Consider the following 17855-nt stretch of genomic DNA (forward strand, 5'->3'; position numbering starts at 1 on the left):
AAAATGTAAAAAATATAAACTTTCCAGATGTTGCAGCTATTTTGACATTTCAAAGAGTGGTAATGTATGGATTTATGCATATACAATAGCTGCTGCTTTTCAGTGGTGAGCCAATTGTTTGTGGATACACAAACGTGCATAGGCAACCCAAAATAGCCTTCCAAAGGATCGCATTGTTTTCACATTTGCAAAGCATGTCCTTTAAATATTTTACACAACCGTAATAATTAATGGTTTGAGTTATCTATTTTGGTGCAATATATATTTTCCACTTCAACTTGCTTCTTCTCATTCTTTTCAGCCATGATTTTATTGCAATTGAATCAACCCCTAGCTTAAAGTTATGGTCTCTTATTCACTGAGCCATACAATCTTAATGGAAAAGTTAAACATCCACTTTGGTCTTCATAGGTTTTAATGCCTATTATCTTTTATATATACAAAGCTACAGTGGGAGCTTTTTTGTTATATCTTAGTCAGAAGCTGTGTCTTTTGGATTTCCTGAGTTCACATGTGCTTGAACACAATGGCAGGAAGTTCTCCTAACCATGCACATTGTACCTGGGAGATAAATAGCATTTCTATCCAGTTTTATTCACAAGTTGAATGAGAAACAATCAGGAAACAAATATTTCTTTTTTCATTGTAGTTTTTCCTCTTTATTTTTGATTTAAAAAAAAACACACCTCTGTCTGCTTTTCAGATGATCATTTCTCTCTTCTGTAAAGCTAGGGCCAAAGCTCAGCATTCTTGCTTTCTGCTGAACTTAATGAGAAAAGGGTAAACTAGGAGGTGTGTGATGGAACCATGTGGTAGGTTGAAATCTGCAACTTCTCCAGGATGGAAAAAAATAATTTCAGCTACAAAATGGGGAAATTTCACTTTGCCCTTGCTGTTTTTTTTTCCTGGCTGGTAACATTTGTTTTGCTGTATTTGCTATAAGATTGGAACAGACATGAATTTGAAGAAACCTGACCCTTAAATTTTCTATAGTAAGTCCTTGACTTACAACCACTTGTTTAGCAAATGTTCAAAGTTACAGTGGCACTGAAAAAAAGTGATTTACATCTGTCACAGCATCCCAATGGTCATGTGATCAAAATTTGAGCACTTGGCAACTGGCATGTATTTACACCAGTTGCAATATCCAAAGGTCATTTGATTGCCATTTGTGATCTTCCCAGCAGGCTTCCAACCAGCAAGGTCATTGGGGAAAGCTGACTTTCTTTAACAACCGCATGATTCATTGAACAGTTATAGTGATTCGCTCAACATTCATGACAAAAAAGAGGTCATAAAATTGGGTACTTAACAACTGCCTTACTTAGCAATGGAAATTCTGGTCTCAATTGTGGTTGTTGAGAACTACCTGCATATACTTCTTCATTAATCAGCTGTGATGCTGATTTATATAGAAACTTTATCGGTGTTTGATAGAAAGTCAGAACAGGGCAACTACATAACTGGGCATTTTGAAATCTTCAAAATGCCCAATCAAATAGGTACCCCGTTCAAACTTTCTTGGAACACTTGAGTGCTCCTGTATACAGATGCAGAACTTTCCCTAAAGACATGGAAATCAGAAGTCGATGCTGGGAGTAGGGTCAGTAAATATGTCCAACTGGTCCTTCCACTAGTTTATGCATTGAGGAAAAATGCCCTTTTCTTTGCACACAATCATTGTCCCAAGCAACAAAACCTGTATGGCACAAACTGAACTTGTTGCAACAAGATGTACAATTGAGGCATGAAAAGTCTACCTTGTGTTTCACACACCACTGCAAGAATTCTGTCCGTGTCAGCATGCTTGCTCTTTTATAAAACAGATAACTTGAGCAATATTAGATATTTTTTTAATGTGTCAGTGCAATGCAGGTAATCATCACTTACCGACCACAATTAGGATCAGCAACTCTGTTGCTAAGCACCACATTTCTAAGCAAAATGTCATGTGACCATGCCAATTTAACAACATCATTTCTGGTTCTGGTCGTTAAGCATTATATCGCATAACTGCCACTTACAACTTCCTGCCAGCTTCTCAGTAGCTTTGCTTCTCGGAAGTTGACTGTGAAGGTTTGCAAATGGAAATCATGTGACTGTGGGACATTACAACTTGTCATAAGTGCATGCTGGTTGCCAACTACTCGAATTGTGATCAGGTGACCAAAGGGAGACTAGGACCTCCATAGCTTTGAGAACTAGATGTAAATCCCTTTTTCAGTTACTGTTGTAACTTTTAATGGTTGCTGAACAAATGGTTGGTAAGTGAGGACTACCTGTATACTATCTTGGGTACTGGATTTTTGGTTAGGGACTAGGGACCAAGTTTCAAGTCCCCAGTTGATCAAAAAGCTGTCTGGATGACTTTGAACTAGAATAACCCACGGGAATGTTGTTCTGTGATTAAAATGAGGGAAGATCACCATGTATGCATTGGAGCTTCCAGAAGAAACACAGGATACAGATACCATAAATAAATAAATAAAAATATTCTAATTGAGTTAACAAAATAAGTAACTTGATCAATTCTTCTCTGCAGAGTCAACTTCAGTGGGAAAAGAAAAACATCGGTGGGAAACAATATTATAGCAATTTGGGCACAAGGAATCCACCTTACCCACTTCCTAGTATGGCCACCTTTGTGACTTCTAACCAACCTGACCTCCAGGTGACCATCAAAGAAGAAAGCTGTCCTTTGCCTTATAGCAGCTCATGGCCTTCTTTTCCAGATCACCCTCTCCAACAAATAGTTTGCTCAGCTTCTACCAGCTATACTAGCAGACCTCCAGATCATGAAAATCGGGCAAGTGTCATCAAGAAAACCTCAGATATCACCCAGTCAAGAGTCAAGAGCAGCTAAGCCATTCACTGATATGTTCCTGGCAGATGGTATCTTATGGCTTTGAGGAGCATATCTAGTGAATGCTCTACAAATTTAAAGAAAACCTGGATAGTACAGGATATGACTGTGTTCAACTCCAGCATTGGAGCATCTTAAACTCAGGACTCTGATCATCAGAATGTCGGAGTTCCAAGATTACAGCCCAGGGAATGGAGGTTCACTTGGAAATGTATCGCCAAGCTTCATCAAGCATCCCTCCCAACAATCCCTCCAAACAGAAGCACTTCACTTCTTGCAGCCACCCTAATGAACTCCAAACCTTTGGAATGAAAGAGAAAATGTGAACTCGCTGGATTTTTTTTTCTGCAGAATCTATTGTTAATATGTACATAATGCAGCACTAGCAATATTGCAGTCTGCTTTCGCACCTTATTAAAAAAAATAGCACTTGCAAAAAAGGCCTTTTATTAATTAATGGCACATTTAAAGCTCCAGGTTTGATCTCTCCGAAGGCTTTTCTGACATATGTAGCCTTAGAATCTGGAAATATGAATTAAAAAGGAAGGTAAAACCTCCCATGTACATTTCACAGATTGTTCTGAAGAGTGCTTGTCTTATTTGTGTCTAATCTGCTATGCTTGAAATCTGTGTGGTACAATAGAAGAAAATCTATTACAGATATATTATGCAAATTCCTAGGTTTTAAAGAAAAAATTACCCTAATTCTAACCAGAGTAAACTTTTTTATTTTTTTATACAGTGGAATATTTTATTCAAAGTAAAATTCTAAAGTGAATATAATTGTTTCAAGTTTTTTATCTTTTCTACAGCAAATTTATAATTTTACAATTTAGTGTTTGGTTGTCAACAACTATCACGTCTTTATGGCACATTTCTTTTTTTCATTTTCTTCCTCTCTTGCTCTTTCTCTTTTTCTCTCCTTTTTACAATTTGTAAAGGTGAAATAATGAGTTTTATGTAGCAATCAAAGTATCCTGTGGATTGATAATAAATATTACATATAGCTAAATTTTAAATAAATACTTTGTCTACATTTATGAAATGACCAGAAATCATATAAGGGGTAAGTTGAGAAATATTTTGATGAGCAACAAGCTTGAGCAAGGAGGAGAGAATGATGAATGTCTGGGCTAAAAAATTGTATTGAAAACACAAATATTTAACAAAATGCCATGGAATTCAGTCGGAGAATTATATTCAGCAGGTCCTGAAATAAAATGAATAATATTTCCTAGTTTTCAAACATGAAACATGTTAAATGGCCTCATGCCTCCTTTCAAATAAAATACTTCATATTTAATTTATGAATTGTTAAAAGTACACAATGTGTCATTTTTTTCCCAGAATTTCAAATACATGCACTGAGGTTTGGGATACTTTGCAATTGAGCTGGAAAATCAAAAGACATCATGAAATTCCTTCTGATTTCCTCACCACAAATAGATCCTACTGCTTTAAAGAAGGGCTGTGCTCCCACCCCAAATATCATGAAGCATTTTTCAGAATAATTTTTGAAGCACATCTTAGTTCATATCCAACTTGCCAATCAGAATATCTTTATACGAGTTTTGGAAAGTGTCAAAAGTGTAGAAAAAAGATTGTTAGAGCAACTTTAATGTTAACTGGTGGACAACATGGTAGCTTTAATTCTGAATTGTAATTAAACATAAAGGTTCTATAGGGTTAAGGTTCTGGTTATGATTCCCACGTATCCTCTATAATTGGTTTAAGAGATTAACCCAAGTATGGAGATGAGCAGCATCCAACACCAGCAAACCAATCTCAGGCATTAACAGTAGAAAATGTTTAAATATACAGGAAGGACAGGAACAAATTAGACGAGACATAAAGCATCTTCAAACTTGAAGATTATATTTGGTTTATTTTTAAAACCAGTAAAAACTTGAGACAAATATAGAAAATGCATTTTATGAAAAGATACTTAGCCTAGAAATACTGAAGATATACAAGGGGTTTTGTCTGGTTAGTGAAATGGGCATCAGTGGTGGAACAGATGTTACAGGGCCAGTTTTAGAACCAATTTGGAAAAAGCATGGCTGTATGAAGAAAAGTAGGATTGCTCACACAGTGTTGGACATCTCCCATTCAACGATTGTTCTTTTGAAAATATTGCTTTCTTTGTTTGGTGCACATCAAGAGATCTAGTGACAGATCTACCTTGTGCTTATACTGGAGTTATGGTTATTATTGTATATAATAATATATGGCAATTCTTTCAAATAGTTACTTGAAGTCTATATTGGCTTTTGACTACGCACAGAAATGCTTTTCACATGAAATGGTTCCCAAATAGGGCCTGACAATCTCTGATGGTCTACAAGGATTGTTCTTTGGGTATCAAAAATCTCACAAGATTGCATTTTTGCTTGAAATGTCATGTGATTTCAGCATACTTGCCCCAAACCTTGCAATATTACAACTAAGAATACCAACATTCTGTGCGATTCAATGATTGTGAGATCAGTAACTATACTTTTCTAAAAAATTAAAGATTTCATATTTGCTGTGATGTGCGTCTTCACTGGCTTATTCAATCCTCAAAACCTGATAATGTAGCAAATCCACATAAATGCAAAGGCTAAGAATTGGTCTTTGAAGGTTTTTTTTTTTTACAGAAACCAATTTTTAATTCAAATGTAAAACATATCAACAAAACAATTGTTTCAAATGTTTTTCTATTATTTTCTATTCACTTTAACCCGAACAATCTACTTGCATCAGGGCTCAAAGACAATTCCTTTGTTTCCCTAAAACATTAAACATGTTTTATGTCTAAATTTTGAAATACGGTTTTTAACACTCCCCAAATAGGAATGTTGAAATAAAATTTTGTTTTGGAAAGTAGTAAAATAAACATGGTTGGTTTAAGAAGTTCAGTTTGATTTGCTACCATTTGCTTCAATCATCTGTGGATAGATTAGAAACTGGTGTGGTATGCTAAAAATAAAATGCAAATAAGTTAAAAAATTGCAAACCAAGTCTTTCTTTGATCTGGCCATAAGTGTTGGTACAATAGATAAGTGTTTCCAACTAAAATACAACTAAAACAAATTAGGACCTGATGCATGTGCTATGCTGAGTTATTCATATGCTCAGCCAAAAGAAGTACAACACAGTGCTGTTTAATAGATCACAAGATTCTAACCAACAACTCGTAGTTCAGAATTTCTTAAAATACTGTTGAGATGGAATAGTTATTATAATGCCAGTGATTTGTTTTTAATTAGTAATATAAAATATATATTAAAGCAGTTCTGGAAATTTAAGAAAGTTTATTCAATGGAACAATTAATCCCAGGTAAAATAGGTTGGTGTTCCTTAATATGTAGAAGACATATAGGAAACTGAATTCAGTTTCCTGAATTCATTTCCTGAATTCAGAGAAAGAGATATTTCATTACTAATTATTTTACCAGTTATTGGCAAAAGTGCAGCAGTCACCAATATAAAAAGTTATATAAAGGGGCACAAATGTTTTCATGTTATTTATTTACAAGAATGCATCTGCTACAAATAAATAACACATAATTTTACTGCTATCGCTGATTTCTTTTTTCTTCCTCATGATTTCATTTACCTATATAGAACAAAAAATAGTTTTATCTCCATTTTGTTCCTGTCTACGTGAAAATATTTAATGAAGATCATGGTTGTTGAGTTTGACTGGAGAATAATGATACTGTATTTATTGCTGATGATAACATGCATCGCATAATGGAGGTTTCAAATTGGGTTTGATTCCTGCTTGCCTTCCTGACCTATCTTTACAATAGCTCTTCCAAATCTATTGTCATGGTTCTGACAGAGACGAATAAAGCAGAACTCCGAGACATGCAAATTCCTCAACATGTTTATTACTTACAAAGTATCAGCACAGTCAAGAATGGAAACGAAGTCTGGATTCACAAGTAATAATTTCCCAATACAAAGCTAAATGTCCCACCCATAAAACTATACAAGCAACTACGTTCCCCAATATGATTATTTGGTGGGCTTTTTATGCAATACCCAGTCCCTAGTCTCAGGAGCAGCCTTGGTTCCCACGGATAGAAGATTATTTTGACTAACGAAGCACCTGGGCAACCCCCCTCCCTCCGTTCTATGTGGCAACCTAGAATGAGAAGGAAAATGGTTGCAGCCATGCTCATTTGTAGAGTTGACATCCTAATCTTTTTGATCCTTTTCATCTATCTCATCCATTGATTTATTACTTTTTCAACATTTTCAAACATAATTGTTTTTTCATAAGCCGCCATCTACTCGCATCCCATTCCTGAAATGCATGAGTTGTGCTTCTTTATGGTTCTTAGTTTCAGGATCTTGTCTAAAATTGTCATTACCTCTATGCCTGGGATTAGACAGTAGCTCTTAACTGACTTTACCTGACTTTGAAAGAGGTAAATTTAAACAGGGCTTTCCTGATTAGTAACTGGGTGAGAGATCACCACTCCCAGATATATGGCCTTGGTTGAACAAATACTTCAGAAAACGGAGATCCTCCAGAAAAATCTCAGAAGGCATTAGCATGCTGTTTTGTATTGTTGCCAAGAAAGCTATACTATAGTTTTTATTGTTCTTTCCCATCTTTATCAGTTCTGCAGCCTGAGAAAATAATATACTGCCTTAGGTTCTTCAGTTCAGTTGTAAGTTCATTAAACAAGCCAATCAGCTTTATATTCTTAATAGACAGTAGCATAGACCAGTGATGGTGAACCTTTTAGAGACCGAGTGCCCAAACTGCAACCCAAAACCCACTTATGTATTGTCGGGTACCAGGTGGGCCTGGCCCATTGGGTGGGCCTGGCCCATTGGATGGGCGTGGCTGCTGTGGTAATGGCAGACTGGGTGGGACTAAAAAGTTCAATCAATGAATTCCAGCTTTGCGAGATCTTTTTTTTCCCGCGAGAAGTTGAAATCGATTGATTGATTGAACCTTTTTTTTTTGCACACGGCGGTGGAGGCCTAAAGCGAAAAGATTTTATAAAACCCAGCTGAAGGCCTAGGATTGGGGCGACGGCGCGTGTGCCCACAGAGAGGGCTCTGTGTGCCACCTGTGGCACGCGTGCCATAGGTTCGCCACCAAGGGGATAGACTTTTTTTTAAAAATTCTGTGTTTATTTCATGGTGAGTTCTATCTCTTCACTTTTGTTTACAAAAACCATGTCTTGAGATCTCCAATTGTTAGTATTTCAGCTACCTGATTCCAACTGTCTTCTTTTCCAATCGGGCCAGTCTTTTTTTTTTATTATTAAATTTATACAGGTAGCTCTTGACCTACAACTACTTGTTTGGTTACTGTTTGAAATTACGATGACACTGAAAAAGATGACATGACTATTTTCCCTACTTACAACTATTGCAGCATCCCCGTGGTCAGGGGATCAAAACTTGGGTGCTTGGCAACTGGCATGTATTTATGACAATTACACTGTGCCAGGGTCATGTGATCACCATTTGTAATCTTCCAGCCAGCTTCTGACAAGCAAAGTTAATGAGGAAGCCAGATTTGCTTAATGACTGCATGATTCACTTAACCACTGCAGCTAAAAGGTCATAAAATGGGTCAAAATTCACTTAACAATTGTCTTGCTTAACAACAGAGATTTTGGGCTCGATTGTGGTCGTAAGTCAAGAACTACCCGTATGCCACCTGTCTTGTCTCACATGATTCTGAGTGACTTAAAATAGTATAAAATCATAGATATACAAGCATTAAGAGCATTAAAATTAAGTTTAACAACAATTAAATAAATAAAAAGTTAAAACCAAGAGTGTGTATGGTATAGTGCAGGGATAGGCAACCTTGGCTCTTTTAAGACTCGTGGACTTCAGCTCCCAGAATTCCTGAGCCAGCATTCCTGGCTGGCTCAGGAATTTTGGGAGTTGAACTCCACAAGTCATAAATGAGCCAAGGTTGCCTACCCCTGGTATAGTGCCTCAGATGAAGGGCTTTAAGCCTTTAAACACCTTGGATTAGACCTGGAAGCAGACTGGCAACCAATATGTATAAATGTAGATATAATTTTTAGGAGTTTCTGGCAAATACCTATAAAACAGAATTTGCTTGAGCTCTACACTCCTATTTCTTAACTATACTCTCAGTTCTTGCATATTCACCTTGAAAATAACTTTTATATTTGAATTGCTTTTGAAGAATTTTCTAAGTAGTTGAAGAATTTTCTAAGGCCATCTAGTCATCTTAAGGGCCACTTAATCATTTTATTTTAAAAAATTATATCCGTTACATTTGTATTTCAGGGAACTAGTTGTTTATGTAGCACACAGTAGTTTAATGTATCTTTCCTATTTTGTTTGCTGACTTTTGCTCTTCTTGTTCTTGAGTGTATTCTTATCAAGTTCATAAGTATATGTGCGTGCATGTTTCCCTATTAATAGTTAATGAAAAGAAGAACATTCAGAAAAAAATCATACTTGTTGAAGGTTAACCTTATCCTATCATTTTGAAGAATGTACCAGGACTGCTCATTTATAGAATGCAGGACCAGAACATAATTAGGAAACCAGAAGTCAAATGGGTATGTACAACACACATGTGGCTGCCCATGATAACAGGTTTTTATCCATGCATATTAACAGTTCTTATAATAGTGGTAGCGTAATGGCAGAACATCTTAACTGCTCTGTATCATGTGGGATTACTGGTCAAAGAACTTGAATGTTTGGACATGATAAGCATTCTAGGAATTCAAAGAAGACATCCCTCAGACCATTTTAAGTCTTCTTGTTACTTCAGGTAAAAATATATTGGATTTTTATTTGCTTCTTTGTTTTACATCTATAAACCTCTAGGCTACTCTATACTGTCTATAAGCTACAATAGTTGAGTTTACACAACATACTATGTCAAAAGTGAATAAACCATAATACTATGGTTTAGAGTAATGTGTGAACTCAGCATTAATTTATGATGATGCACTATAGTGGCTCCAAAATTTTCCAGACTAAAGCAATTAGCTCCAGCAGTTACTGACTAAAATCTATTACTCCTTTTTGCTGGAAGATGAAAAGAATTTGACGCTGACTCTACTCTGTAACAAAAGTTTATTTGCAATGATAAGAAACACATTCACATCTGCACAAAAACTATATTTGATCGCATTAAATCCAGTTATTTTCCCCAAATTTAGCATATAAATAAATACCCAAGAAAGATATACATGCTGTTCATGTTCTTTGGTAACTATTATTAAAAGTGATACTCATGAAAGTTAATAACTGTCACGACTAGCAACATTGACATCCTTATCTTCCGTAAATTTGCCTATACCCTTTCCTAATGATGAATCTATTTTTTGCATCTTGCTAGTCCAAAGTACAGAAGATAGCACAAAATTACACAATATCTTGATTAAACCTTTGTGTAATGTAGTATCATTGAGTTAGCAAAGTGCTGTCAGACATATTTATCTTTGCATTTGGCAGAAATAACACACCCAAGGACAAACTAAAAGAAAAACTATGATTTTTGGCATGTTAATCAATGCATTCCTTCATTTTTCTTAATATACTAGAAAAATGACATTCAAGATTGTGTAATCTGGACTTTAATGGTATTTGGAACAAGGGCTGCCAGCTGCACAAACTGGATTTAGAAGAAGCAGGACCCTCAGCATCACTCTGTAAAATCACCTGTTGGATGGAGAAGGAAATTCCAAATCTGCATTTATTTTTGCTTTATTAATGATACTACATCTTTTGATGTAGATAAATTTTGAAAACTTGAATGCACTGGGTTATATTATCTGCCTACTGAAGAATTTGGGGTTTTTTGCTGTCACCTCTAATAGGCTACCAAATTTGGAGAACAATGCAAGAGAAACAACAATTCAGAGAAAGTGTAAGGACCTGCTTCCCTACTCCTACCAAGAAAGCAGAACTCTTGAAACAGATATCATTTCAACAGGAAATTTTATTGGCAGGTACAGACAGCAGAAAAGCTAGGCAGGATCTGAGAGTTTCCCAACCAAATCAATAGGTTAAAGGAGCAATCAAAACCCCACCCCAACTGTCCATCCGGTTGGTTCAAACAGGCCAATTCATAAGCGCACCATCGCCCCAGTCCTAGGCCTTCAGCTGGGTTTTATAAAACCTTTTCACTTTAGGCCTCTGCTGCTGTGTGCAAAAAAAAGTTTCAATAAATCAATCAATTTCAACTTTTCGCAGGAAAAAAAAGATCTCGCAAAGTTGGAATTGATTGATTGAACTTTTTACTTCACCCAGTCTGCCATTACCAATGCAGCCACGGCCACCCAATGGGCCACGGCCACCCACTTGGCTACACCCACCCAATTGCCACACCCACCCAATGGGCCACGCCCACCCGGCACCCGACAATACATAAGTGGGTTTTGGGTTGCAGTTTGGGCACTCGGTCTCTAAAAGGTTCACCATCACTGTCCTAAATAGTCAATCTTTTCTTTGTGAAACTCGCACTTCGAGAGTTAAGCAAAGAGGCAGGCCGAGTGGAGCTTGATTAGGACAGCTCAGACTAGCCGGACATGTTCCTGCTTCGTCTCAGTGAATATTAGGATGTCGTCCAAATACACCAAAACCCCCTTATACAGGTGCTCATGGAGGACCTCATTTGTCAGCTGCAGCTGGCGCCTCTTGCAGTCTGAAGGGAAGTACTTGAAACTGGAAACACTCTAGGGGGCAGTTAAATGCCGTTTTCTACTCATCTCCTTCTTTAATCCTCACCCTGTAATAAGCTTCTCTCAAGTCCAACTTGGAGAAAATTTTCCCCTTGGAAAGGAGGGCCAACATATCTTTCATCAGTGGCAAGGGATAAACATTGTTTTCACACAGTGCATTCAAAGACCTATAATCCACACACAGGCAATGTATCCTGTCTTTCTTTTCATGAAACAGCACAGGGGCAGCCGTTTTTGGCCTCGCCGTTTGAATAAAACACCGTGGCAAATTCTTTTCAATGAACTTCTGCAACTCCTCGAGTTCCCTGGAGTTATTGAATAGAGCTTGCGCTTAGGCAATTTAGCTCCCGGGAGAATCTCAATAGTGCAGTCAGTCAGTCGATGGGGGGGGGGGCAATTCATCAGACTGCTCTTCACTGAAAACCTCAGCCAGGTCCTGGTATTCTTTTGGTATGTCTTCCAGCCTCCGTTCCCTGGCGGCTGCCTCTACCTCCAATTTTTTCCTCCCTTTGGCTTTAGGCTCTCTGCCTTGCACAGTTGCCCTCCCTTTCAGGAATCTTAGTTCTCCCATCCTCCAATTCACTCTTGGGTTCCAAATCTTTAGCCATACCATTCCCAAAATCAGGAACCACTCCATGCCAGGGGCTACAATAAAAGTTAAAGTCTTTGTATGATCCCCCATCATGAATTCAACTGGTTTTGTGGCAAGTGTGGCTGAAACTCCCCCTGCATCTAGCTGGCCAAAGGAGATTGGCTTCTTCAGCCTCCTCACTGGAATCCCCAAATTCCCTACCAGGCTATAGCCTGACAGAGCCTTCAGGGTTACTTTGTCCTCCATCCCTGGGCTGAGCAGTTCTGTGGGTCTGGTGAGGGTTGCGATGGGTCCACTTACCAGGGGCTAATCATCAGAATCACTGTCAGAAGTCTCCGGTGGCTTCCCTGGTGGGGTCGGAGTTCACCCTCCTGGAATTTCGGAGGGTTGGACCTCAACGACCTCAGTGCCTTTCATGTCAGTCTCCCAGGGACATTGCAGGGTCTTTCTGGGCTTCTCTTCCCCGGACCGGTCTGATTTGCACACGGGAGTCTTCGAGTGACATTTGGCAGCTTGATGGCCCTCTTTCCCACACTTGAAACAAGCGCCTCCAGGTTTGACCACCCTATCATGGACTACGGGCCAGGTCGATCTCTGCTTCTTCAGCTATGACACACTAGCCATGGAGGTGGGCTGGATCTCCCTGAGCGATGCATGCTTGGTAGAAGTTATCATTCAGCCCATCCTTGAAATGGCCCACCAGGATTTCCTCTGGCCAGTTGAGGTAGCTGGCCAGATCTCAGAACTCCTCACTATATTCCGCCACTGGCTGTCGACCTTGCCTCACGGTTTTAATGTTCTCTCTCTCTTCTTGGTCTGCTAAGGGGTCCTCAAACCTCCATCTCAGGGCTACCATGAACTGGTTAAAATTACAGAGCTCAGGTGTGTCAGCATTATGCAGGGTCACCATCCACCGGGCAGCTGTGCCTTTCAGGGCCATGATCACCACTCTGACCTGGGGGGGGCTCCCGCCAGCGCTCACTTTCCCCTTTTTCACTGCCATGGTTAGACATTGTCTTGTATGGTCCCCGCGGTAGGAAGTTTTCCTCCAGGTTGACCACTTTGCAGATCCTATCTAATGTAAGGACCTGCCTCCCTACTCCTACCAAGAAGGCAGAACTCTTGAAACAGATATCATTTCAACAGGAAATTTTATTGGCAGGTACAGACAGCAGGAAAGCTAGGCAGGATCTGAGAGTTTCCCACCCGAATCAATAGGTTAAAGGAGCAGTCGAAACCCCATCCCAACTGTCCATCCAGTCGGTTCAAACAGGCCAATCCATAGGTGTCACTTTGCTGTGGGAATGAACCGATAAGGCACCTCTTCTCAAGGTTGTTAAGTCTCCACAGCTTCGTCCCTCCTCCTGGATATAAGGCAGATGGCCTGAAGGCACATTCCATTCATGCCCCAAAACAGATACATCAAAGTGGATAGAGTAATGCAGAGGAAGTAACCCTCCCCCAGGAGAATGGCAGAGCCTGAAAAGGACAATATATGAGAATATGGGTTCTGGCAGAAAGTGAAAATTTTCATCACTATTGGTTTCTCTATGATGATTAACGAAAGCAATATTATTCATTCACCCAGCACTATATCCATTAGCAGACAGTCACAAGCTTAATTTATTCTACAAGTAATTATGATTTTACAACAGAGCAATAATAAGAATTCCAAGGGTAAATACGAGATTTCATTGTATTACATGCATTGCATTATAAAGTTATGTTTAAGAAATACCTCTGAAATTTGTGTAGTTCCTCTAAATAGTCCTGTATTTTCAGATGAACTTTCTTTCCTCCTTATTCAGGCATTAGGAAACTTTTTTGGATGCATCTAAGAACTTCCTCATGCAGGAATAGGTCCAGTTTATATAGCAGCAATAATTGGCTTAGTAAGTCCTGATATGAGTTCATTTCAAGGTAAATGTAGCTATGATTTTGAAAGACAGTACATTTTTGTATTTATACAACAGTAAATGGAAAATTTATAGAAGAGGAAGAAAATATTCTCAGCCTTATTTCCACAGTGATTGTTTCTAAGTAGCTTTGGTCTTTTTTAAATAAAATATTTGTGTTAATTGTTTTTCTCTGCGAAATGCCAGGTTCATTTTGAAAAGAGTAAACGTGTTTCTGGAAACTTGAAATAATTGGTGATGGGACACAATGCTGCTACTATGAACACAATTGTGAATGCCTCTGCCGGGGTCTAATCTCTATTTAACTGTCATTTGCTTTAGGCAAGAAAGTACTAATGAATAAAGCGATGAATAAAGCAGAACTCCGAGGCTTTAAAATTCCTCAAAGAACATGTTTATTATTTACAAAGTATCGGGATGATCAAAAGTGAAACCAAGTCTGAAATTCCCACTAAAAGTTTCCAGTTACAAAGTATAATGTCCCACCCCCAAAACTATGCCATCACTATGTTCCCCCATACATTCATTTGGCGGGATTTCTAATACAATGCCCAATCTCTGATCGCAGGAGCAGTAAATGACCTTGGTTCCCATGGGACAGAAGATTATTATGACTAGTGAAGCATCTGGGCAAACCCCCCTCCTTCCATTCTGTGTGGCAACCTAGAATGAAGAGAAAGATGGCTGCAGCCAGGCTCATTGTAGAGTTGACAGAAATCTGCAAATTATAATGTAAGTATTGAAAAAAACTCTTTATCCTATCTATATTAATCTGCACTTGTTCTGGGCTAGCAAGTGAAAGAAAGGATGGTAATTGCACAGTGTACCAAATACTCTGTAAACTTCAAATGGTATTCATTCATGAAAACTCACATAAAGTATTTGATTACAAAAGAAGCTAACTGTAATCTCAGCTTTAGAGCTCTTTGACTGAAGTGACCAAACATCCAAAAGATTAGCTTAGTGCTACATCACAAGTTTGATTTCAAGATATTATATTTTAATTTGATGTATCATCTACAATGTTCTTTCAATGTATTGTTCACTATTTATAGCTTTTCTTTTTACTTTTATTGATTTCACTTGTGTTAACCAAATACCATTACAATTTATTAAATACATCTTTTGCCTGGAAATGGGTATGACATCTCTTATACTAGGTATTTTTAAAAAAACATATGTTTTATTTCAATTCTTGTTACTGTAGTTGCATTGGAGAGATGGACAGCCATATAAGACAAGATGAATGAATGAATATATGAATGAATGAATAAATTTATTTATTAAATAAATAAATAAATAAATAAATAAATAAATAAATAAATAAATAAAATATTTATTTGTTATTTTAGACCTGCTAGTTATTTGCTCGTTATCCACTCATATTGTATTACTTTTTTTAATTGCATATTTTTTTATTTATTATATTTTCTACACTCTTTTAAATGTACATTTGTATCAGCATTATTCCTTCCCATTTTCCTGGAAAATTAATAAAATAGAAATAAAAAATAGTGAAACAATAGAAAACAATGAAAGACTACTTAAAAAAACTTCATAAACAATTCAGAACGTGAGTTTAAACAATTCAAATCCTTTAAGGATTCATTCTGGAAATTTTTCATTTTGGTTTTGTAGCAGACCAAGGCATATATTGATAAAAAATCAGCTGTCCCGACAACTAGGCCATTATTAAGATGATCTGAAGTTGTCTCCTATAAAACAAAAATGAACAGAAAATTTCCCATTTCTACATTGAAACAGCATGGCTTCTACATGCAACTATAGAACTACAGTATATGACAGCATGCAAAAGAGAGTTTTTCCTTTCTCCAGAAGTTGTTTTAATAGAGATTATGAAAGTTAAACAAGGAAATACTTCTTTGGAAATATGCTGCCACTCATCTGTGCACATATACATACTTTCCCTTGCTCTCTCCTTTTCCTTTCATGGTATTTTTCAAAAAGGGTTATGTAAATGCAAAATGTTATCAACTTACAATACAATTTTACAATAATGTTCTTAAAGCAGGCTTGCTGAATATTATTTTTTTAAAATCTAGGGAGTCAATTCCCTGCTGGCATTAAAAATCCAAAAACTTTGGACATGTTTTTCTGATTTTCTCAGTGTAATAATGTTTTTTTTTTTTAAAAAAAAGAAGTGAATAAGTAGTAGAAGACTTCTGAATTCCCATATCTTTCCATGACCAAGGCAGAGCAAAAGCATAATAAAACCTTTGTTTTAATAATTCCTGCTGAAAGCCAGATGCCAGCCCAATTTTAAATCCTTTTTTAAAAATCCTTTGAATACTGTTTGTGTATGTAAGCAATATTCAGAATAATTGTCTTTCAGGCAGTGCATTAATATAAACTTAAATATTTTCTTATAAATTTGAATAATTTGGGTTTCAAAGCAGGCTTCTCCTTTGTAGCCCGCTTTTATTATTTTTATGAATAACTCAAGGCAGTAAACATATCAAACACACCTCCCTCCTATTTTTTCCCACAATAACAACCCTGTGAGGCAGTCTGGGCTGAGATAGAGTGACCGGCCCAAAGTCACCAAGCTGGCTTTCATGGCTAAGGTGGAACTAAAACTTACAGTCTCCTGGTTTATAGCCTAGTCCTAGTGCCTTAACTATTACACCAAATTCAGATGAGTAGATTTTAAAGAAAGCATTAGGTTATATTCACTTACACACACACACAAACACACACACACACACTGAATTTTCCAATGAAATAAAAGTATATTGTATTAAAAGAAGATTAAGAAAAATATATATAGAAAATAAGAACAAGAAAGTAGAAATGAAATAAAAAATATAGAATTATGATTTCCATTTTTTTCTATTGAGTAATTATCACCTTTTGCTTTTCTGTTCCTCTTTGACCCTGTTTAATCTTCACACTTTTATTTTCTAAGAATGGATATGGGGTTGGTGTGAGGTCCATTGATCACATGATATAAATAAAGATGAAACTATTTGTAGCATGCCAGATTTCCCATTTAATTATTTTTAATTCAATATTTATAATGAAACTCCAGTAACTCAAGAATTTCTCCCTATTGTGGCTATGTGTTTGTTCTCATAACTCAACAGAATATTATTTTATATGTAGATAGGTGGAGTATCATCCACAAAAGATGCTGCTGCAATACATTTATTAGGGTTTAAAGTACATCAGGCTACATGCTGTTTTTGAAAAGACAGATGGACAATAGCTGAATTTTTACAGCTTTGTTTTATAAAAATAGAATAGTTAGCTGCTGTAATCAGCAGCTCCTACATATTTATTAAGTAGTCTCTAAAATAATATTGCAAAACTCATTCAAGAATCTATGTTTTTCAAGAGAAGGGCAGTGTTAATACCACCAGTGTTGTTGACAATATATGTTTGCAGTTTCAGTTTATACAACAACTTGCTCAGCTATTCCATGTTGCCATAGTAACAGTTCATTGCCTTCCCATGGTAACAGCCTATGATTTCTTAGTACCTGAATGACCTTTGGGCTAACGATAAATTCTTAAAGAAATAAGATAGGCGGGGTAAATATAAGCTCCTTTGCGCAATCCAGCATTTCTGGAGGCTCACAAGGAAATGCAATATTTATACATAAATGTACAGACATAAATGCACCCTTCCCTGAAAGAAGAATTAAAGCATATTTTTTTTTGCAAACTAAGGTCCTGTAGCATTTTGGTTCCACCAATAACTCATCATTCCTACTATGTTAAGTATCTTTATAGATATGGATAAGTTGCCTGGTAATTTGGGGGAAACCA

General features: G+C 37.0%; 1 protein-coding gene across 1 annotated transcript in view; it reads left to right on the forward strand.

Moving 5' to 3' along the window:
• Positions 1-3865, forward strand: part of IRF2 (interferon regulatory factor 2) — a 35011-nt gene extending 31146 nt beyond the window's left edge. The window contains exon 9 of the mRNA XM_015831802.1: positions 2543-3865. Within this exon, the coding sequence (XP_015687288.1) occupies positions 2543-2863 (321 nt within the window). The 3' untranslated portion in view covers positions 2864-3865. The remainder of the gene's footprint in view (positions 1-2542) is intronic.
• The last annotated feature ends 13990 nt before the right edge of the window (positions 3866-17855 follow it).

Source organism: Protobothrops mucrosquamatus, unplaced genomic scaffold, assembly GCF_001527695.2.
Source record: "Protobothrops mucrosquamatus isolate PMUCROS unplaced genomic scaffold, P.Mucros_1.0 scaffold_280, whole genome shotgun sequence".
NCBI lineage: Eukaryota > Metazoa > Chordata > Lepidosauria > Squamata > Viperidae > Protobothrops > Protobothrops mucrosquamatus.